Source organism: Apostichopus japonicus, chromosome 1 (assembly GCF_037975245.1).
Source record: "Apostichopus japonicus isolate 1M-3 chromosome 1, ASM3797524v1, whole genome shotgun sequence".
Classification (NCBI taxonomy): domain Eukaryota; kingdom Metazoa; phylum Echinodermata; class Holothuroidea; order Aspidochirotida; family Stichopodidae; genus Apostichopus; species Apostichopus japonicus.
The window spans coordinates 1,905,290-1,928,531 of record NC_092561.1 but is presented as its reverse complement, the minus strand read 5'-3'; the positions used below and the strand labels follow the sequence as shown (position 1 = coordinate 1,928,531).

The 23,242-nt window shown below is 35.8% G+C and overlaps 3 protein-coding genes across 7 annotated transcripts; 1 reads left to right on the top strand and 2 right to left on the bottom strand.

Moving 5' to 3' along the window:
- Positions 1-1,087: 1,087 nt before the first annotated feature.
- Positions 1,088-14,188, bottom strand: LOC139977061 (splicing factor YJU2-like). Of its 3 annotated transcripts, none has more exons than XM_071986277.1 (8): positions 13,970-14,188; positions 13,053-13,092; positions 12,805-12,905; positions 6,441-6,585; positions 5,812-5,943; positions 3,969-4,150; positions 3,728-3,830; positions 1,088-2,408 (listed from the first exon to the last, which is right to left on the bottom strand). In XM_071986277.1, exons 2-8 carry the CDS (start codon positions 13,074-13,076, stop codon positions 1,893-1,895), a joined length of 1,203 nt encoding a protein of 400 aa, XP_071842378.1. In that variant the 5' UTR covers positions 13,077-13,092; positions 13,970-14,188; the 3' UTR covers positions 1,088-1,892. The 3 variants fall into 3 exon arrangements, with proteins under 3 accessions (XP_071842378.1, XP_071842208.1, XP_071842294.1); XM_071986107.1 differs by having other exon boundaries at positions 3,707-3,830; positions 13,970-14,186; XM_071986193.1 differs by lacking the exon at positions 13,970-14,188 and adding an exon at positions 13,602-13,718 and having other exon boundaries at positions 3,707-3,830.
- A 501-nt stretch (positions 14,189-14,689) lies between these two features.
- LOC139976752 (kinetochore protein spc24-like) lies at positions 14,690-19,538 on the bottom strand. 3 transcript variants are annotated; one of them, XM_071985595.1, is made up of 6 exons: positions 19,400-19,538; positions 18,233-18,459; positions 17,354-17,495; positions 16,499-16,603; positions 16,164-16,240; positions 14,690-15,523 (listed from the first exon to the last, which is right to left on the bottom strand). In XM_071985595.1, exons 2-6 carry the CDS (start codon positions 18,420-18,422, stop codon positions 15,408-15,410), a joined length of 630 nt encoding a protein of 209 aa, XP_071841696.1. In that variant the 5' UTR covers positions 18,423-18,459; positions 19,400-19,538; the 3' UTR covers positions 14,690-15,407. The 3 variants fall into 3 exon arrangements, with proteins under 3 accessions (XP_071841696.1, XP_071841617.1, XP_071841777.1); XM_071985516.1 differs by having other exon boundaries at positions 19,383-19,534; XM_071985676.1 differs by lacking the exon at positions 19,400-19,538 and adding an exon at positions 19,014-19,186.
- Positions 19,539-19,759: 221 nt separating this feature from the next.
- LOC139976888 (small nuclear ribonucleoprotein E-like) lies at positions 19,760-22,850 on the top strand. Its single transcript, XM_071985798.1, has 5 exons — positions 19,760-19,930; positions 20,281-20,307; positions 20,767-20,829; positions 21,127-21,205; positions 21,600-22,850. Exons 1-5 carry the CDS (start codon positions 19,883-19,885, stop codon positions 21,656-21,658), a joined length of 276 nt encoding a protein of 91 aa, XP_071841899.1. The 5' UTR covers positions 19,760-19,882; the 3' UTR covers positions 21,659-22,850.
- Positions 22,851-23,242: the final 392 nt, after the last annotated feature.

Sequence of the window (23,242 nt, the reverse complement as noted above, 5' to 3'; positions counted from 1 at the left end):
TATTGTATGCAAAGTGGGATAAAGATGGCGGTAAATTTCCCCTCACCAATGAATTTATTAATAAATTAATGTTTCAACAAACAAACATGTCCCAACATGCCTTACGCATCGAATGTAGTTTTTTTCTCACACCATTTGTAATGAAAATGTCTTGAATGGAAACAAAATTAGAAATGGCATATCAGCAGAAGCAAACATATCGTTAAAAAGGGTGTGAAGACTCGCGCACAAAGAAATGCCGGTGATCTGACCTAGTTTCGAATGAGGTGTAACAGAAGTGTTAGACACCACCATCGATCCCAGAAAATACACAAACAGCTTGCTACCGTCGGTAATTAGATACTAGTGTAACAGTCAATACCCACAACACAGTGTACATAGCAGCGTGGACATCTCAGGTCTAGATAAAAGACAACAAGGTATCACGTTTCATTACTGTCTGCATTTTGTAGCAACAAGAAGAAAACTTCATTTGCAACAACAGAAAGTTTACTTTTTCAGAGCGCGGCACGCGGTTTGGGACAAGTCTTCTATGCCTTTTATGGGGTAGGGGAGTGGGAAGTGGGAATAAAGGGGACAGGGGAAACGAAGGAGATTGAAGGAAAGTATAGGGGGAAGCATAGTGACAAGAAGGAGAAGGGAAGGGGACAGAGAAAGGAATGAGAGAGGCAGAGGGGAAGAATAGGGGGAGGGAAATGAGGTGGAGGGGATGAGAGGGGAATTGAGAGGGAGACGGGGAATGTGAAGGAGGCAGAGGCCTGGAGATGTGATGGAAGGAAAAAGAGAAGGAAATGAGGGTCAAGGGGTAGTGACGGGAGAGAAGGGAATGAGAAGGAGAAGGGGAAGTTCAGGGAGGCAGATGGAGATGAGAAGGGGATGGGAGGAGAGGGAGATGTGAGGGGAAAGGAGAGGAGTATAGAAAGATGAGGGAGGGGAGGAGAAAGAGAGGAAATTAATGGTTGAGGATGTTATAAATGTGCAGTTTTAATTCCATAAATTTAATCACTGAAACAACACCACAAACCCAGCCTTTATGGAATACTTTTAGAGTGGTGAGAGTTGAAAGGAGAGACACAAACAATAAATCTACAAAAGAAAACAATTTACTTTGACTATTAAAAAACTTTGAATATATTAAATTGAAACATATTTGGAGAACTAGACATCAAATCCACTATACTTATATACTATAAATTTTCCACAACACGCGAGGAAGAATTATATCATATATTACTGTCGCATTCAATTCAGCAGCCATTTACTTTTAGATGAAAGGAAGGCAACAAATATGACATATTTTAATGAAGATATGACTTTCTACCCCAACTTAGGCTTGAAAGAAGCACTGATAAACTGTTGTCTTGCTTCACTTATTTTATTGCTCCATTAATTTGTACAAATTAAAAAAAAAAAAAAAAATCAGGATTTGATTTAGTTCAGGGGATTTAATTTGGAAGAGATGTCTGGGGAAGTGTGTACCAGGAACTGAACTTCTTCCATAATTTGCCCAATCTTTTACGTTCATAATACAGACTTTCCATATTTACAGCTTTTAACAGTGTTGACGGTAAACATTGTATTACTTTCTGTTCATGAAAGTCTTTAGCAGACACTGAACGTCTTTCTCGAGTATCTCTATTACAAACAGAATATCTACAGTTATAAATATCTCTCTCTCCTTCAGTTTGAATTGTGTTCCACAGCACACCTTCATTGTGATCAGTTTCCATGGCAACGCCGAAAATCTCCAAAATGCTGTTGGGATCATCACAGGGTGATACCTTTATATGAACTCCAGAATGGGTGTATGAGACATTCATGTTGTCATTTCAATTATCATGAATTCCCCGAGAAGGTTCACCTTACACACCCCACTTATGCAAATCATGAAATCATTCTCCGTCACTGCTGGAAGAGCCACTTCCGTCATAATCGACTAACAAACCGAAACCGAAAGAACTCCCTTTAATTTCTTCTTCTTTCTTATTTAATTTAGCTCTGCTCTTTGTCAATCCTTCTTTGATACTGTCAAATATCTTTGCAGATTCATTTTCAGTTCCATCCTCATCATCATCATCTTCGTCGCCATCTCCTTTTTCCACCTCTCCATTGGCATTGCTGTCCACCAATTTACCCTGTGGTGTGGCAGATGCAGGCGGTGTGGCAGACGCAGACGGTGTGTCCATGTCTCCAGGAGGCACCTGCCTCCTGCCACTGTCTTTTGTAGTATGAACAGGTACTGCATTCGATGTGGTTGGAATTTGCTCTGTCCAGCTGGTCGATGCACTGTTTGAGTCTCCTTCCAGACTAGATGAATCTGAATCAACTGGCTGTTTTCTTTTGATTAAGCTTAAAATCTTTTGCCTGTTGGTTGCTGGGCTCTTACCTTTGCTCTGTGCGGTGTCCCCCTGATAAAAGAAAAGCAAACAAAATCAGACTGGGGAAATGTAGAATACTATTAATTTCATTTTCCACTTTAAATACTGCTGACATGTTTACCAAATAACACCTATACAAGAAGATAAAGATTAAGGGGGAAAATACAAAAATGTTGCCTACCTACTTCTTAGCCAATGTTTTTTAAAATCTAATTACCTGTTTTGTCATGAATTTTCACTAAAAATTTATATGATGTGTCAGCTTAAGTCTTCTCTATCAGTACAGATTAGGACTATATAATGATTAAAACCTGTTTTACTTTATTTTGGATCTTTCACAAAGATTGAGCAAATTATAAAAAAATTCCAAAAGTGATTAACTCACAGGATGTAGTCCTACAATTATATTTGTCTATAGGATCAATCCCGGTCTTCTCCTCATTCATATAAAATTTAAAAGATGAAGGGAACCATGGCAACGGTTCCAATAAGAATGAGAGCATAGTACTAAATTCTATCTTTTCTTATTATTATTATTAATTTTATTATTATTTGCCAAATTTATATAGCGCTCTTTTCATGCTTAAGCACGTTCAAGAGCGCTTTACAATGACAACAAAATGACAAGACCCTTAAAATATGAATATGAAGAATAAAATTGACACAGCTTAAATATTAATATAAAATATATATATATATATATAAATATATATATATATATATATATATATATATATATATATACGAAGGAATAATTTAAAAAATAATATAGATTTAGAGAGAAATTCCTAAAAAGAAAAAAGTAAATTTTAAGTAGAAAATTTCAGTAGTGTAGTGTTTTAAGTAGAAAATACTTATATATTACATAACTATGCTATTATGTAACTTGTACTTATTAAAGAGAAAAAGATGCTATCATTTTTGTTCAAACACAAAAGATTATTCATGTCTTTTACCAATTTCATAAAAACTGTTATCTGCGACAGAAACCATGGCAACTGCTTTATTAAGAAAAGAGAGGATAATCTGCACCGATTTGATTTCTGCTCTAGAAATATGGAAATAGCATAACTATACTCATAGGTACTGTTAATAAAAAGGAAGAAAAATTTTACTGTTTAATATTTTGCACCACTGCAATGAAATAAATAAAAATATGTAGTAAGGAGGTGAAACCATCTGTTCTGTTGACTCTCCCTTTGCTATATATCGGTTTGGACTTTGAGGCATCAATTCTTTTGTGAAATGTTTTTTCCAAAGTATGTCCATATTTAGTGTTCTTGTCATCGGTTTTTCTTCGTTTCTCATTATTTTGTGCGGATACTTACCGATATCAAGTAGTCACTTGCTTTTGATTGTTTCTTGAGAGGCGGTGAACTCTCCTCTTCATCTGACTCCAGGTCATCTTGGATTCTCTTTAAGCTTCCTTCGCTAGTTCTTCCAAATATACGTCTGCAAATGAAACAACATTAAGACTTTAAAAAAAAAATTTTCCATGAAAACTTTTCAGTCTCAGTGCTAACTAACTAAATATGAAACAACCACATCTAACAGTTATTTTGTGTATCAACACAGCTCAGAAATTCTCACTTGATCTCATCTTCATCTTCTTGTTCTTGTCTCACTAGCCTCTCCTGTTCCTCCTCAGCCTTTTTCTTCAATATCACTGTGTAATCTACTTCTTCCTTACGAGTATTGATCTCTCTTAGATCCTCGAGGTTCTCCATAATGTCCATCTCCAGCTTGGAGTCTTTTGTCCTTGTCTCCAACATCTGGAATTTTGAAATTCAAACAGAAACTTTTAGCACCATATTGTTTTGACAATTTTTGACCCTCAACTTGAGAGAATAATAATGTTGCTTGGAGTAAAGGGCCACACAGAATCAAAATCCAACTAGCCTATACCTGGACTGAGTAATAAGCATGGCAGACAGGGAGGGTGTTCAAGCCTAATGCCTTAAGAGGTTGTGCATACTGGATTAGTACATAAGTACTGGATTAGTACTGGATTAGGATTAGTTCTGGATTAATACATTAAAAGGGTGTGCATACTGGATCAGTGCAAGATTATCGGCTGATACTTTTTGTGGGATAGTGATTCATTTTCACAGGACAGATTGGGTAAATTTATGAGACAGATTTGGTCAGTTTATGAGATACTGCAGTAGAGCTTACAAGGATGTGATCCACAGGAATTATATCTATTAGAGTCAATTTCTTCAAAGTTTTTGCAATTATCAAAATGTAACTAATGATCAGTCAGATGATAGCATCCTCTAAATAGTTACTCACTTTCATAGGATTAGTAGCATCCTCTAAATAGTTACTCACTTTCATAGGATTAGTAGCATCCTTTAAATAGTTACTCACTTTCATAGGATTAGTAGCATCCTTTAAATAGTTACTCACTTTCATAGGATTAGTAGCATCCTTTAAATAGTTACTCACTTTCATAGGATTAGTAGCATCCTTTAAATAGTTACTCACTTTCATAGGATTAGTAGCATCCTCTAAATAGTTACTCACTTTCATAGGATTAGTAGCATCCTCTAAATAGTTACTCACCTTCATAGGATTGGTAGCATCCTTTAAATAATTACTCACTTTCATAGGATTAGTAGCATCCTTTAAATAGTTACTCACTTTCATAGGATTAGTAGCATCCTCTAAATAGTTACTCACTTTCATAGGATCAGTAGCATCCTCTAAATAGTTACTCACCTTCATAGGATTGGTAGCATCCTTTAAATAATTACTCACTTTCATAGGATTAGTAGCATCCTTTAAATAGTTACTCACTTTCATAGGATTAGTAGCTCATCCTTTAAATAGTTACTCACCTTCATAGGATTAATAGCATCCCCTAAATAGTTACTCACTTTCATAGGATTAGTAGCTCATCCTTTAAATAGTTACTCACCTTCATAGGATTGGTAGCATCCTTTAAATAGTTACTCACCTTCATAGGATTGGTAGCATCCTTTAAATAGTTACTCACTTTCATAGGATTAGTAGCATCCTCTAAATAGTTACTCACTTTTATAGGATTAGTAGCATCCTCTAAATAGTTACTCACCTTCATAGGATTGGTAGCATCCTTTAAATAGTTACTCACTTTCATAGGATTAGTAGCATCCTTTAAATAATTACTCACTTTCATAGGATTAGTAGCTCATCCTTTAAATAGTTACTCACCTTCATAGGATTAGTAGCATCCTCTAAATAGTTACTCACTTTCATAGGATTAGTAGCTCATCCTTTAAATAGTTACTCACCTTCATAGGATTGGTAGCATCCTTTAAATAGTTACTCACCTTCATAGGATTGGTAGCATCCTTTAAATAGTTACTCACCTTCATAGGATTGGTAGCATCCTTTAAATAGTTACTCACCTTCATAGGATTAGTAGCTCATCCTTTAAATAGTTACTCACCTTCATAGGATTAGTAGCATCCTCATCACGTTGCAGCTGATCTCGTTTCTCTGCTTCCTCGATCAGTTTTGCTGCTTCAAAGAGTCGAGTGGCACCAACTTCTAGAGTGTAGTCGGTGTTTTCAGGATCGGTCTGAACACAAAACAGATGACAAAGAGATATTATTTCTTGTCACATAGCAGCAATACCTCTTGCATATCTAGGATAAAAATTTGCCATTTTATCCTCTAGGTTTGGCAACTGGACCATTTCTTTACTTCCTGGTGAATTATGTTCCATTTGTGAATGAAGATACCACTCATTGCAAAAATTAAAATATTAAAACCAGACAAAAAGTGTGCTAGTAACAAACGGCACCCAATAGGGATGTTATGACATCACACATTTTTGGGATAATGATACTTTAGACTAGTGACATGAATTTTATCCTCCTTTACATTATCCCTCCATAGCTTGTTTGAAGACTGGTTTAAGCTATCCACATCAAACAAAGTTAGGAAGAATCTTGGACTTTGCTGCTTATAGTAATATCATAACACGTCTCTTTTGAAACGGGCAGTTTGGAAACAGGGACCGATAGTAGAGTAGATATTTTATGCCTTAAGTCACAAACCTCAATGTCACATTACCTTGAACATAATTTCTGTGATGCATTTTGGACATCGAATATAAAATCTGTAAATCCTCAGTCCCAAGAAATTTTCACCCTCTGCGACTTCACATTTGGCATTGAACTTCCGACCTTTGTAGATATAGTCTGCACATGTGTTGCATCTGAAACGGATAAAGATAGGCTCTTCATATCATTCACACTTTCTTAACATAGACTTATTATTTTGCAACTTGACATCACCCGTAACAGAAATATATTAGCCTTGCCCAAAATATGACTTGTTACATTTATTGTCTGAAGATATTGTTATGAAATAGTGATACCATCTCTTTGATGTTACCGAAACACTCCATCGAGACACCTTACAGGCCTCTTATGTATTTATCTAGGTCATGGATTCAGTTTTCCCACGAGAAGTTTTTAACTATCTTATTGAATCTTGGTACAGGGCCTTTTCCCAAAATAGATTCCATTATGTCTGTGGAACATTCGAGAAGGTTCTCTCACGTGGTATGGAAGTTTCCATAGAAAGGGGATGGACTTCCAAACTCCCAACCAATCAGGGCAGATCAGTGCCAGCGCACTTATTTCTATATCGTTAAGTAAATACAGGATGGTCAGGTTATTGGCTGCCTACTGATTATGCGCAGTGGGATTTTATAGAAATAGGGTATAAAAGTAAAAGGGGGCCGAAAGTTTACGCACTCTGTCAGCAAATTTATGACTTGGTCAGCAAATTTATCACTCCGCCGAAAGTTCATCACTCCTAATTGTTTAATTGACGGAGTCAAGTCAAGTCAAATCATTGTAATTTAGTTTTATTTGTTAAGAGAATCGACAGAGAAGAAATTATACCGAATCATTAAATCAAATCCTATCTCGTCAACTTGTTTTTTGTGTGAACTCATTGTTTTCTTCCGTTCGAGACATCTCCTGAAGAAGCATAAAAACGGCATCAAGATATCCCAGTACCTTTCTATCGCGAGTCCCGATATAGTTTTACTATCGGAGGAGCGGGCTCGTCACAATATTACATGGTGGAGGAGCGGGGCAAATTCAACAACAAACTTGTCCTTACTACAAACCAATTTATGATTTTCTTGCACATGACATTATTCCAAGTAATGTTAAGCATGCTAGAACTGTTCGTTCTCAAGCAGAGGATTATTTGTTATGTAATAGTTTGTTATTCAGGATATTTTTGCATGAGACTAATGATGCTAAGATGACTCTTCAGTTAGTCGTACCTGAGACTATGGTAGAACAGATAATATCTCGATATCATGATGACTTGTTAAGTAATCATCAGGGTGTAATGCGTACATATTTGACCATTAGACAGCATTTCTATCTGCGCAATATGTTTCAACGCATCAGTAATTATATTCAGGCATGTCTCCGTTGTCAAGAATTCCGTAAGAAACCGGACAAATTGAGACAATATCATGCTCGCATTCCTGATTCTTATCGTCCTTTTGACAGACTTAGTCTGGATTTCAAGACTATGCCCACAACGGCTACAGGATTTAAACATTTGATGGTTGTTTGTGATGAGATCACTAGATTTGTTGTATGTGTTTCTCTTAAGACTCTTGATGCTGAAACAATATGTGAAGCATTATTGCAGAGGGTAGTCACAACCTTTGGTCCACCGTCTTGTATCATAAGTGATGCGGCAGCTTCTCTTACAGGAAAATTAGTGGAGCTCTTAAGTAAAGCTTTAGGCATTGAACAAAAGTTCATCAGTGTAAGCAATCATGGAAGCTTACAGGTTGAAAGACACATTCAGACTCTTTCAAATTTCCTCAAAGTGAACTTAAATCAGTTTGGTACGGATTGGGTACGATTTGTCCCAACATCAGCCTATGCATATAACACATTTTCCTCTCCTCAGTTAGGTAGCTATAGCCCATTTGAACTTGCATTTGGACGTAAGCCACCAAATCTTACAAATTTATCATTCAATCCAATGGCAGGATTATCACAATCTCATGGAGAATATGCTGCATTGTTAAAGAAACGATTTGATCATTTGTCAAGGGTAATGTTAGTCTTACAAAAGAAGCAACAAGATGCTCAAAATGTTAAGATAAGTGCAAAACTAGACAAAGGTGCAATTTATTCAACGGGTCAATTAGTGTATCTATATAAGCCAACGTCTTCCTCCTTGACTGCGAACTCTCGCAAAATTGCTGCAGAATGGTGTGGACCACTAGTAATCCATCAAGTTTTGGATAGGACTCATTATTTGTTGGCCACTCTCAAAGGAGAAATTCTTAGTGATGTATTCAATTATAACAGGCTTAAACCATGTTTTGTAAGAGCATCTTCTGAAACTAAGAATATCACCAACATTCAGAAATTGCGGAATGTCTTGAAAACAAAGGGTTCATCAAGTGAAAAGGTTGCACGAATGCGAAATGTTTTGAGTAGTAACACTTCTAATGCAGAAAATGTTAATGTCATGCAAGATGCACATATTGAGTTTCATGATGAGTTTGGTAACATTTTGCCAGGGGTAACTTCAGATCACATCATGTGTCTTGTGACCACTAAGCCAATGAATGTTGCATCCTTTTTAGAGAATAGAGCACATAATGAAGGATTAGCAATTCCATATCCTTCCATCAGAGATAGCATATTAAGGCAAAAGAAAGTTTTTGCAAATGCTCCACAAGGAGACATGAAAGTCCAACGTGCTCGATACAAATTGGGTGAATTACAGGTTCTGGTCACCTATCAGACACCATGTTTTCCAACAGGCTTTAAGAGTCATGATTTTTGGTGGAATGTAGGAAAATATTCCAACACAGAGGAAATAATGAATTTTCTCCATGAAAAGGGATTGAACATTACAGGCAATCCAGGCAGGATGTTGCAAACATTATATGGTTAGAATGTATAACTGCATATTGCTTTAAGTTCAGATGAACAGGTGTTTTACCCACAATTGTATGAATGGAATGTGTCATTGCAATTACCTGCATACCTATTAAGTGGAAGTCATTGTACTATATGGTGTAACAATATAAGCTTTATTGTTAAAACACCACTAAGTGACCTAGTTTCATCTTTTATAACAAATGTGTAATGAGTATACCTTTTTCTCCTTATGAATTCGTTCAAACGTTTACCCGGCAATTAGAACATATCCGGAATATTAGCAACATGGGTTTTCATATATTTGAGAAATATTTTAAGGATATTTACATTGCATCATTGATGGTTATATATTGAAGGCTATTTAGAGACAGCATTGGTGATGTGCAACTTTTGCTTACGGCAACGGTTATCGAAGCAAGTGAAAGTATAGATCTTTCGAGGAATTTATGTATATATTTTCTTTTCCTCAATTATTCATGCAAATGTTAATTTCTTGATGAAGCAAGAAGTTGAAAAGACAAGATGTTAAGTATTATTTAATTTGAAGAAAGATTTATTGATGTCATAGTCTATGGGGTCTCTTTTATGGTATTGAATATCTAGTACTTTGGTACTTTACTAGATCATTTCGGAGTGCATACCTAGGGTCACCATGCTATCGAGTCACATTTTGTTGATTTTCTTGAAGTGGATGTATATGATTCACAGGGTTTCAAAGCAGTTTTGAAACTATGCCTTCATTAAAGAGGAGTTTTGTAAATGAGTTTGTAATATTTTAAGGTTCCTTTTTTTAGTGTACGAAAATTTATGGAATGCTACAGTAAGGTGTTCTGTTCAGTTAAAAGGTAACTAAGTCTAGTATTCTCTGATCTCTCCCCAATTCACGGCATGATTTCACTTTTGATATAAATGTATTATTGATGTATGAAATGCATAAATGTATTTTGTAAGAGATACTGCATATTTTGCTGTGTCATGTAACTTTAAGATAACTTAATGATTTTTTTTTTTAGATTACATCATATGATGTCATCAATATTGAAGAGGTACACTTCAATTTCATGGAGATAGTGTCAATGTATATACCATATGATCATTTTAATAATTCGTAACCAAGATGTTAACCTTTGAGATATATGAAGACCATTTATTGAAGTCAATGAATATTAGTGAATGTGCTTACAGTACTCTACCTTCTTGAGATTATGATAAGTTAAAGCAGTATGATGTTAAAATTTTGGAGTATCCAAAAATTTTAAAAGATTGAGGGGGATGTTATGAAATAGTGATACCATCTCTTTGATGTTACCGAAACACTCCATCGAGACACCTTACAGGCCTCTTATGTATTTATCTAGGTCATGGATTCAGTTTTCCCACGAGAAGTTTTTAACTATCTTATTGAATCTTGGTACAGGGCCTTTTCCCAAAATAGATTCCATTATGTCTGTGGAACATTCGAGAAGGTTCTCTCACGTGGTATGGAAGTTTCCATAGAAAGGGGATGGACTTCCAAACTCCCAACCAATCAGGGCAGATCAGTGCCAGCGCACTTATTTCTATATCGTTAAGTAAATACAGGATGGTCAGGTTATTGGCTGCCTACTGATTATGCGCAGTGGGATTTTATAGAAATAGGGTATAAAAGTAAAAGGGGGCCGAAAGTTTACGCACTCTGTCAGCAAATTTATGACTTGGTCAGCAAATTTATCACTCCGCCGAAAGTTCATCACTCCTAATTGTTTAATTGACGGAGTCAAGTCAAGTCAAATCATTGTAATTTAGTTTTATTTGTTAAGAGAATCGACAGAGAAGAAATTATACCGAATCATTAAATCAAATCCTATCTCGTCAACTTGTTTTTTGTGTGAACTCATTGTTTTCTTCCGTTCGAGACATCTCCTGAAGAAGCATAAAAACGGCATCAAGATATCCCAGTACCTTTCTATCGCGAGTCCCGATATAGTTTTACTATCGGAGGAGCGGGCTCGTCACAATATTACAATATATTTCATGTCTAGGCTGAGAAATGGTGTCATGTTTTCACAACAGAATTTCATAAATTGCAAGTGCTTAGAATCTACTGGCTATAGTCAAGTTCTAACTGGCATTTTCCTGAATCACAACACACATCATTTACTCTACTCCCTCTTTAGAGCACCACAATAATTTGCTGATAATAAGCAGTGACACACAAACAGTATGCGTAGGAGCCCAATTTGATTTGGAAGGGCTGTAACGACTTGTCCCAAAATATAACCGAAATGCGCGGAGTTCAACATCTTAATGTGCATATCATATAGGCAGGCATTGGCTATTACATCGCATGCCAATAACATACAATCTTTTGCCGTGTTATTTATTACCCTTCCATATTGGTTATAATTAATTGGGTAAGCTGTTACAATAATAATAAGTTTTAACATTGAAAAAAAACATTGCAAATGATTTTTCTTTCAGTAGCTGCCCGAAACATTCTTAGCATATTGCCGGAATTTTCAAAAGCCAGATTTGCATATTGGGTATATCAATAATTATACACTGACACATGACACCCCCCCCCCCCCCCCGTGTCATTCAACAATATGCAATGGCATATGCCGATGTAATTTCTTTACTGCTCGAAATCACCCCTCCTCGACTTCAGTGGCGACGGAACCGGTGGACTTGAGGGGCTTATCCCCCATGAAAAAAAGTGGGGGGGGAGGTAAAGGTATGTTCAGCCCCAATATTTGCCAAGTGCTCCAAGACGTGGGGACCGCGGGGAGAATTTCGAAGTGGGTGCTGAACATATTCTTGATCGGTCCAGATGTACAATATACTAATAATTTTAGGGGGAAAGAACTGTCTAGATGCAGTTTATTGTTACCAGAGGTGTCATTTTTGCTGATCTAGGATTTCCTTTTTGCTTAAATTTTGACGCGCCGCGCCAACTGATGGTGGTGCACCGCCTAAATAGTGACGTATAAGCTTCAGTTGTACATCACCATATAAGTTCTTCTATCCGCCATCCCTAAATTTACACACGTTCATTAATTGTTTAGATGCAATTTAAAGCCTATATGGGTGTTAATTTTACCGATCTAAGGGTACCTTTCATCGAAAATTTCGACGCTCCTTGCCAACCGATGATGGCGCTCCGCTTAGATAGTGACGTATAACAAAAGTTGTACATCACCATTTGACCATAATTCTACTATCAATCCTCTTCAAAGTTTTAAACAATAATTAACTATCTAGATACAAATTGCAGACATGAGATCCATATTTCAAGGAGGGGTACATGCAGCTTAGAGCACTCGGGAAGTGCCATTTCCGGCCATTTGGAGGGTTTGTAAAGCCAAAAAATTTCTTGTACGCTCCGCGCCAACCGATGGTGGCGCTCCGCTTAGATAGTCTTGCTGGCAGGTTTGCCCCCCCACTTTCACAACTCAAATCCGGCCCCTGCTTGAGGTTGTGACCCTCCAAGTGTTTCATCAAGACAACACTTTCATTACCTCATATTAAATGGTGCCATGGTTCTGATAGTATACTGCTTGTTCCTTTGCTGCTTCAACTTTGGTATTTTGGAAGGATCAAAATCTGGTGGATAGTATTTCTGGAGAAAAAAAGAGATTTTGAATGGCAATCAAATGCAATGCAAACATTACCTCAGAAATATTCAAATGGCCAAAAAATGTTGCAAAAGACCAGCTTTCTGCTTTTAAGTGTAAAATGCAAATGATGATAATAAAAAATTACTCACATTTAAAACCTTTCTCTCAGACATGGTGCTTCAAAAGTTTCTGTGTATGGCAAACAAAAAGAATATTTGATCAAATTCTTACTTGTTGTAACAGTTGTTGTACCTGTTGAATGTCATCATTAAATACTTCAATCTGGTATACTATCTGATATTTCATAGAAGTATTTCAAAGTTTATTTTATCAAGTTCATTCCATTTGGATAAAAATGAAACTCATAATATTTCTTTAATCCAGGATTCACTTCAAGGCAAATTTACCATCACATGTGTCAATTCTGCACTTGATCACTTATGCTCATAATTCGTTACATAATTTATAGTACAATATCTAAAAGTGATCATCAACATGACCTGAATAATGGACAAAAAATGAGAGAATTCATGTTTTGTACTAGCTAATATGAGGAATCTTTGAAAAGTAACTTTCTTTGATAATGGCAACAATAAACGCCTGTGATTAACATGTAACATAAAGAGTACACAGCCTAATGCTAATTCTAACAGCCCTTGATTTGTGTGACTGTTGTGAGCCTAAGTTGTAGTACTCACAAACTCTGGTATGACTCTGAGCATCATCAACTAGATGCAGGTTATTCACACAAGTAGGCTGCTAAGTTTCAAAAAATTGCCACAAGTTTTAGAAATGCCAGACATAGGCCCCTAGGCCTACTTGTCTTGAGTCCAGCAATAGGTCAAGGTCATGTTGATGGAGGCCAGTGAACTGAATTGCCTAGAAGAGTAAAGTGACATACGTCTGGCCATCCTAGCCTATGCATGTCTTGAGTCAAGGGGAGAAGTTAGTTAACGAAGTGCTTCTGTTCTACAATGGGTGCTATCCGCAATATCAGATTTTCTAGGCCTAGTTCATGTTCATTTGCCGACTAGTCTTTAATACTATATTCTTGCCATGTACTTACTGTTTGTACTAGTTTCACGAAATTTTAGTATGGGCAAATTCCCAGCTTACGGAATTCCGTCTTAATACTCGTCAGGGAACTTAGGCTATTCACGTCTCCCTTTATTTCGAGTAGAGCTATTTCTGATACGATAATGGTTGCTTCTTATTATAAATAAACAGGAAAACTCCGCCCCGACTTATGAAGTTCGCACTGCACAGAATCGACTCCAGTATACAATTAAAAGTACTAAGCTAACATGGAACGCCGTCATATTATTAGTCGCTATATTAGTCAGTTTTCACTACGGGGGCTGTTGCATAAAATTACATGCTGGTCTCGAATTTAGTCTGGGAGAAATGCTTAGTTCCATAAGTATTTTCTTACAAGTGCCGACTCACCAAATCATTCCAGACACTAAGTTTGGTTTCTTCAAGATTTTTAAAGTGGGGAGGGGAAGTGTTTGGCCCTGGGGATATGAAACTGACTCCCATCTATGGGGAATGGTGTTCCCCAGAAAACACCCTGGAGAAAATGCTGCATTGCAAAGCATTTAGGCTATAATTAGTTGTACATGCAATGTTATCCATAATCCTAATAACTACTTTTTAAGTGGGATTGAATAGGGTTGGCATACACCACCTGGATCTGTGCCTGGTCTAAATTCAGGCATGCCAAGATTAAGTTGTTAGTGAGTCACATGAGTACAAAAGATTGGAAAACTGCAAAATATTCACCTTTAACTTTATTATTTGAAATGAAAGGTTGACAACTCATGCTTAAGGACTACATTGTTATGGGATTTCAATATGAAAAACAGAAGCAATTTATCTTTGTCAAGCCAAATAGCCACTCCTAAGTGATATTTAGATTGATGTGATACTTTTGTTTCGTGCTAATGGGTATTGTTGAAAAATCTTTTGTTGCAAATAATACAAAACGTCCCAAAGAACACTGCTTTAAAATGAGAGCAACTGCAGTAAAACGACATTAATGAACAAACATTTTTTGTTTACTTTACAAATGTACAAAACTTTACAACACATAACAACTTATTTTAACACATGACATATTCAGTTCATATTCATTATCAAGTTAAACAAAACATTCATTAATTCATAGCAATAAGTGTTTCAGTAGTGGTAAATAATTAAGGTTACAAAGTTATGTCAGTGGGTAATATTTTACAATATTTACATCCAAGGTAAACAAACAGTACAAGAAACTCTCAAAAGTGATTATGACATTTGAAAATCCCAAATCGGCAGAAGATACTGCTCACTGCCACAGCACAGATAGTATCGCAATGCCTTCCTGGTATGCTGATGCCCCGAAACCACCTATCATTTATGCCATACTCATGACAGATTTGGGGTACTGATCCTGGTTATCTAATGTAAACAGGTTGAAGAAATCTACCAGTTGTACAACCTGTCCCTTAAGGGTGAGAGTTTCCTTTTCACTTGGTTTGATAAGCAGAACCTACAAGATCCCACAGATAATTGGTGATGAAATATTTAGAATTCTGCTGGCTATTGAGAGAGAATGGCCTGACATCTGTGGTAGTGCTGATGTCTAAAAAACAAAGAGAAATGTGTCAAGGAAAGATATTAGAAATTTATTTAAAAAATAGTCTTTTCAATAATTTCAAAAACCACAAAGAATGTAATATTCCTGCAAAATGTGTCTTGATGTTTATCATGATAGTCATAATAATTATATCTCTGCATTTTAACATGAGGAAAACTTACTATAGAAGTAATGAATAGGCCTGATGAGAGAGGGGGAGGGGGGGGGGGCTGAAGAGGAAGTACTGATATCAAGGGAGCCCAGAAAAAAATACTTTTATTATTTTCATTAAGAAAGAGTGAAGAGTACAGAATGGCAATAGTCCCCAAGGCCTGTTCTGGCTCTTCATGCTTCTAGTAAATGATCGTTACAATAAAATATTTTGTTTTGCCTGAACTTTATTCCACTACTTATAAATATTAACCTAGTTCCCTTCCCAATGGCTCAAATGATCTTTCTCACAAGAACATGTTAAATGTGTACTCATTTTCTAAACCAATGAGCAAATTTTTGTAAAGTTTTCAGTATTAACTACAGTGATATATGTGAATAAGATAACTTAGGTCAATTAATTACAACTTTTGCAAAGATGTGATGAACTCAATCAGGCAATTTAAAAGAGGTTCTGTAAATTTGGTAAGGATACATCCTTTGATCTGTTCCGGTGGACACTCGTAGTCCCATTTGATACCAGTGATACAGGTGTAGAGACTGATGTTGTACCTAAAACACAAAAGGGGAAAATAGCAATAGCGTCATTATTGTTATTTTGATTTTCTCCTTAACATGAAAGACACCTTTTGATATTTTGTATTGTAATTAATTTCTCTACAGAAAGATATTCCTTGCCATATCGCAGACTCCATCCCTTCAGACTGGACTTAGAATCCAGTCACATTGAAGCACTAACAGAGAACAGGATAAAAGTTTTTGCATTACTTTGAGAAAGTTTCCGAGGTGAAACATTTCCAACTCACTTACCTTGTCTTCGGGAGGATCTGAGTGGTTTCCTCTTTCACAATTTCTCTCTGTTCTACAAGTCGAGATTCTTTCTCTTCCAGTTCGTACAGCTGTCTTTGAGAATCTGTGATTTCTTTGTAAAGGACTCTAAAAAAGACTAAAATATAACCCAACTAGATGTACTTGCCTGTTTGCATTGTCAGATGCTAGTAAAATATGTAATTAAATTGCAAAACACTTTAAATTAAATTGAAGCATCAAAGAGGATGGTGCCTACTGCCTTGTGGTGGAATGCGCATGCTCTGTCTGTTAAACGTAGCTGCCTAGAAGGAAACACACAGCTTAACATAAATCGGGAACTGATGTTGCACATCTGCTTGCTGTTTACTAGTTTCAAATAGAAATGACAATCCTATGGCAATGATTATTGCAACAGTTCTGACTACAAACATGATAAAGTTCCATCCAAACTGAAATTTGGAATGTTACATATTATTATAAACTACTTCCATTTATCCAGTTTATTCAATACAAAATCTGTCGCAATTTTCTGTTTTTTTTCTCCATTTCATTTTAATATTAGTTTGTTTTGTTTTGTTGTTTTGTTTTGGCAATAGTTTTAGACCTGGGTCATACAAATGTGTAAGCAGTGAGCACTAATTTATTAGGGTGACAGATTATTGCTTTTTAAAGGAAGTCTGATTTGCAAAACGAAATATCAAACATTACGCCATGGCATACAATACCTTAATGGTTGAGGTACGGAGTTCTAGCTCAATGTTTGATTATGAGAAAATCTGCACTAATGTAGTTACCAAGATATTACACAGAACACAACAACACAAATCTCCTTTTATCTTGGGTTCTAAAGGATATTGTACTCCATTCTGGACTTTTTCAACTTCTTGACAGGCATCAGACAACAACCTCTCTGCTTCCTTGTTCTGTTCTTCGTGCGTCGTTGACGACTTCAGTGCCTCTGCAGCGGCACCTTCTTCGTCTTTCAGTGTGAGGAGGCCTTTTGAAGAACCACAGAGGATGAATATTACATGTAATAAATGTATTAACATATTGCATATACAGAATGCAATATTCATGAAATAATTATTATGAAGTATTATGAAAGTGCTGTATGTAAGTAATGTTTATCCAAATACATGAAACTCTCTCAATCTCTGAGAATGCACATGTTTAATTCACCACATTCTAAGAAAGACAGAATTTCTTAAAGATAATTTTGGATTGTCATGATCATCATCAACATGTCTCAATTAATTTGGGCTTAATGAACCCTTCTTAGTTCTCACCTTATCTTTTACTCTTATTTGTTTACCCCCCCCCCCCTTATAGAGCTGATATTGTAAATATTTCATGACAAATTTCACTTTAATAACTTTGTGGTTATGTCTTCAAAGCAGGTTTTGTTTCCTTGATCAATTTGGTGAAGTTGTTGATTCTTTTATTGATACATAGCAATGCAGTTGATTAGCTTGCCAATAAAATGTTACTTCATATCGTGTTACTATAAAGTCCAAAATTTGACTTAAATTCCTATACAAAAGAGTTGGGTGATGAAAATATTCAGCATGCAAAATGGTATCATCACTTTTTAATTAATATTCATATTGCAATGGGCTATGCAACAAGAAGGATGTCTTCGTTTATGTCGAAGTATTTTCAAAAATACTGCAAAAGAGATTTGGTAAAACTGTCATAAGTTGGCCACCAATTATAAGAATCACCCTCAAGACAAACCTTTTATTATGTCTTGAACTTGGCTCTGTTGCTTCTGCTGCTCAGCTTGAACTGATCTCATGGTATCGCCGAATTCACGAATCTTTTCAACTTCCTCAGGATTAGTCAACATGTTAATGATGTTGGTCACTGCATCTTCAGCATTCCCCTGCTCAATATTATCCAAGACAGTTCCAATACTAGACGACATCTCTTGATTTTTATATATCTGGGAGTAAAGATGGTATCTGCAAAGTGCAAGGGTAAACAAAAAGGGTAAACAAAAAAAAGTTCGGATTCACTCTTAATTTCAAATGCAGTATTTCTTTTGTTCACTCAGTATTTCTTAGTTCTTCTTTTATTAAATTCAACAAAATATGAACTTGCAGCTTGCATCACTTCACTCTACCTAGGCCCACAAAATCGGTAATTTAAATCCACAATCAGAATCAAACTTTTCTAATAAAAAACAATGAGCCTAATGTAATTTGATTTATTCAACCAACTATTATATATTTGAAGACAGTGTATCGAATTTTACGAACTTACAATTAAAACTATTAAATCAATCTGTACATTAAAGACTGTGTATCAATTCCCTTATCTTGTCTTAACTACAATTCAAACTATCCATTTGATCATATTTGAAGATGGTGAACCTATCCTTCACTGATACATTCCTGTACACCATGGTTAAATCCAATCCTTAAATGTACCTTTCGGCCAAAGGTTTCGAGCCTTTCCGCCATGGCGGAAAGGATCCAAACCTATGGCGGAAAGGTATGGTGATATGTATACATACCTAAGCTATACTAGCAGAATGGCATTAGGCTAGGCTAGATCCATAGTTTTACAAAAGTCTATGCACATTTCAGTGATGGCATGCAATCTGTGTATATGAAGCCTAGAGCTACTGTCTGTCTATGCTGCTGAAATACTGTCAACTTTGGTTATCATTCCTTTTTCAGTGTACGCTTGCACTACAGGCCTAGGCTATATAGGGTTGTGTAAAGATGAGACTTAACTTTAGCCTAGGCCTAGCATAGGCCTGTTACAGTGTTACTTAGACCTAACCTTCCTAATGCTATGAAAGGTATGATTGACTGCGACTGATTTACGACGGTAGCAAGCACCAGTTAGGACTTTATATTAAGCTAAGAAATAATCAAACCTAAAATTATTGGAAACCTTGTGTAATGTTTAGTAGTCGATGTCAGTTGTAACTTGTAAACTTCCAGTTTTCGAAAATACCGCTGTATATTTTCCCACTTTTAATATATACGACGCCCTCATGTTATAATTGTACGGTAACTTTGAATGGATTTTTTATTTAATTTTATTCACGTTAAATAGATACTATCTATAAAAATTAAATGAAAAAATGCTAATTCACAACTACTATCGAAAAAGGAATTGAACATTGGGAATGAATAAAATAGATGAACGAACTAATAAAGTATTATTCCAAATGTGATATACGTTTGGGTAGCAACTATAAAGCTTCTGTACGAAGCGGATTCTCAGTGGTAAAATGTTATATGGAATCGGAAAACGGCTGATTAACAAAGCCTGAAGAACGCCGCTCACAACGATTCACGTGCGATTTCCGTGGAAACTTTTGTCCATTTCCTGGTTAATTTGATAGTTAGCTGTTCCGAATTAAAGATAGTCATGGCTTACAAAGGGCAAAAAGTCCAGAAAGTGATGGTCCAGCCTATTGTATCCTTTAAAAAACAGGACTTGGAATATTGAATGTTCGAATTGGTAGAGCTAGCCTAATGGTAACATTAACACGTAGCCTAGCCTTAAGTTAGTGCTACTGCGTGTAGGTCTAGCATCAGCAGGAAGGATGCCTTAAAATGACTAAAAGTAACTTGAGTTTTGCCATATTTCGATCTGGTTTTGGTTAACTTCAACATCCTTCGTTGCCGTGGTTTTTAAGAATTGTGATCACACAGCATAGAATTATTACTATCGTTATAAAATGGTTTTGAGTGTATTTTCGTTTTGTAACAGATATACTGTTTTCTGTGGTTTTAAAGAATTTGCTCCTTGACATACATCATCAGAACTTGATTTTCAGGTACCTTCAAACGGTGAGATCAGCTTGCTTTTCTATCTTAATATTTCATATTTTTTAAGGTGCTATTTGATCTCTTGTTGAATCTGCATTCCTTTCACATCTCTTTCAATCAAGGGATAAAAGAATTAAACAATTTATTGCATATTTTTCACAAGTTCGAAGACATTTTTAAAATCATGTTAAGTGTTTCCATTAAGAAGACAGATCTGTGATTGAATGCCCATCTTGAACATTCACATAAGCCTTGACTGTCAGTATTGATAGGAAACAAGTAAGTTTTCAATGATACTGTTGAACAACTGAATCATATAAAGTAAAACTTCCATAATAATTTAAACTAAAGTTCTATTATTAAATTATTAGCCTGGAAGAATTCTTTTAGTTTATACCATTGAGTTGAGTAATGGATGCATAAGTGTTTAGATGACAAGCATTACTATTATTATTACTATTATTAATTTTTTTTTTGCAGAGATCCAGAATTCAAGTATGGTTATATGATCAGATAAACATTAGAATAGAAGGTCACATTATTGTAAGTATCCATCCTTTTAAATTCAATTCAAATCATTTATTCAGCCAATGTGTAAAAATATTACACATTGAAAATCAGAACGTTCCTCCTGCTCCGTAAGAAATATGAGTAAGAAATTTATAAAAATATGTGAAGATATACATGTAAAAAAATATGTAAGAAGATAAAAATGTAAGAAGTATGTAAAAGCTAATTTATTAACACCAGTAGTACAAGCATGCCATTACAGTTGTTCATGGTTGTTGTCATTAAATAATTAAGCGGTAATATAATATCACTTTTTGGTTTCTTTTCCAGGGTTTTGACGAATACATGAATCTTGTATTAGATGATGCTGAGGAATACCACATGAAACTTCAGACAAGAAAACCACTAGGTAGGATATCAATTAAGGAAATATCAACTTTTGCTATCAACTCAGATGTGCTAGATGTTTGAAAGTCCTTTTCAATTCACAAAATTCACAATAACATAAATTCTCATCATATAAAGTGACTGAACTACCTAGTCTAGCACGGAAGCCATCAGACCCCACACAAAGTGGAGAAGAAAGACATGGATCATGATTCGTTCTCAAATAATATATTTGTAATGCATAAGAGGATTGTCAGAGTCAGACGGTGTGAAATTTCATCCTTTCATTCTGCTGTTAACATGAAACCAAACATTAGTACTCTGTGTAAGTTCAAAAATACTTTCTGGTATTCTCTGCTTTTATTTCATTTATTTATTTATTTAATTCATTTATTTATTTATGTTCTTGTCTACAGGTAGAATATTACTGAAAGGAGATAACATAACGCTGATACAGAACGTACAACAGGAATGACACCGGCAGAAACCCTCCGTGACTTCCTTTGTAAATGTTTGTTATACATAAAACTGTACAGTTTGCCTTGTTTTTTGTAAGTCATGTACAGCCAAAAGACAGACAAGGATTCAGCTGAGAAGATCGACTTCATGCCTCCCAACTGATTTCATTGACACTTTGAATCCTTCCTTGCAATTTCTTCAGCTCAGGTCATGATATGGAGGAAAAGATGTACAAAGTTGTAAACAGAATCATAGCTGGGTAGTTGGCAGATGGAACAGTAGCAGATATGACCGTTGATTTCCATGTAGTTCAAATCATTATATAGACATTGGATAGTCTGTATAAAGGTCACACATGAAAGCAGGCCTTGAAAATGAACCTGCTTACAACAACAAAAAAGAATCAGGAAAGCAATTTTATTTGGGAGGGGGGGGATGAGTGGTCATTGCAAGATGGCACAGGACTTCATTGGAAAGACATTCAACTATATTGCATTACTTGCATTATCAAGTAGAGTTTTGGTAGGGGTAGGGGTATGCCCGATTGCATGTTGTGATTACAGCAATATAGCATCCGTCTGTTCGGTTAATCAAGCTCACAATGCTCTAATGGAGCAAGGCTGATAGAGGCATGCACTTCCCATTGCAGACAAGACATGATGCTCTGTACTTCACAATGTGATACATGTTAAAAAAGACTGCCCAGGTTTGTGGAAGATTCATTTCGTAGTATTTTGTTTGATAGCATTCTGTTGATTGTTGAATTGCAGATAAGACAGAGTAGTTAACTTCAGTCTTCTTGTGGGTGTGGAAAGGTAGGGGGGTGGGGTCAGTAGGGGGGTATGAGTGTAATGTATGTAGGATTTGATGATCATGAAAAGTCCTCTGAACATTTTTTTTTTTTTTACTCTGTTGCTGTAACCAAGGATCATATCAGCAATGAAGGCAGTTAATTAGATATGAACATTATTAACGTCACAAAATATTCTTATGGTTTGTCATTTAATCTTTAAGATGGTAGCTGTTAAGAAACTTTCTAATGTAGAGTTGCCCTTTTGTTTTCTTTTTTAATTGAATTTCAGTAGTGTTTCTATTGTCTTGCTGTTGTAGCATGAACAGATACCAAAATTCTGAAGAGATGGGGTATGGGGTATGGTTTGGGCAAGTGGCTTGTCACATTAAAATAAAGTTTGGTTTTTTAATACAAATTGAGTTGAGTTCTCTGTGTTTCTTTTGACAAATTTTCAGCAGTTATGGTTTCACATGAAATAAAAGAATAAGTAAGTATAAGTAAGTATAAGTACTAGGAATCATGGGAAACAAATTACTGAAACAGTATTACTACAAATTTTTACAAGTTAGCAAAAACTGGGATTCACCAAGGAAATTGCTAACATAAATATCACACTCCACTTGGAAAATATGAGTAAGATTTGTCAAAATAAGGAAATATCATGATGTCCCAGGTCATCAGTTCTGACCTCGAGTATAGCCTCACCAGGTGCAGATCTAGGGCTTGGGTTGGGGAGGGTTATGTATCCCCAACATTTCACTTTTTGTTTAAAGGTTGTGAAGACTTGTGCAAGAAGAAATGTCTAAT

Excerpts from the sequence above, each read along its gene's own strand:
- LOC139976752 (XM_071985595.1), bottom strand. The coding sequence starts at position 18,422 with ATGTCGTCTAGTATTGGAACTGTCTTGGATAATATTGAGCAGGGGAAT. Across the intron at positions 17,496-18,232 it reads AGTTCAAGACATAATAAAAG|GCCTCCTCACACTGAAAGAC; the intron begins GTTTGTCTTGAG and ends GTTCTTCAAAAG. Across the intron at positions 15,524-16,163 it reads ACCGGAACAGATCAAAGGAT|ACATCAGCACTACCACAGAT; the intron begins GTATCCTTACCA and ends TTTGTTTTTTAG.
- LOC139976888 (XM_071985798.1), top strand. The coding sequence starts at position 19,883 with ATGGCTTACAAAGGGCAAAAAGTCCAGAAAGTGATGGTCCAGCCTATT. Across the intron at positions 20,308-20,766 it reads TTTTCAGGTACCTTCAAACG|AGATCCAGAATTCAAGTATG; the intron begins GTGAGATCAGCT and ends TTTTTTTTGCAG. Across the intron at positions 20,830-21,126 it reads GAATAGAAGGTCACATTATT|GGTTTTGACGAATACATGAA; the intron begins GTAAGTATCCAT and ends TTTCTTTTCCAG.
- LOC139977061 (XM_071986107.1), bottom strand. The coding sequence starts at position 13,076 with ATGTCTGAGAGAAAGGTTTTAAAT. Across the intron at positions 4,151-5,811 it reads ATGCTACTAATCCTATGAAG|ATGTTGGAGACAAGGACAAA; the intron begins GTGAGTAACTAT and ends TCAAAATTCCAG. Across the intron at positions 2,409-3,706 it reads CAAGTGACTACTTGATATCG|GGGGACACCGCACAGAGCAA; the intron begins GTAAGTATCCGC and ends TTCTTTTATCAG.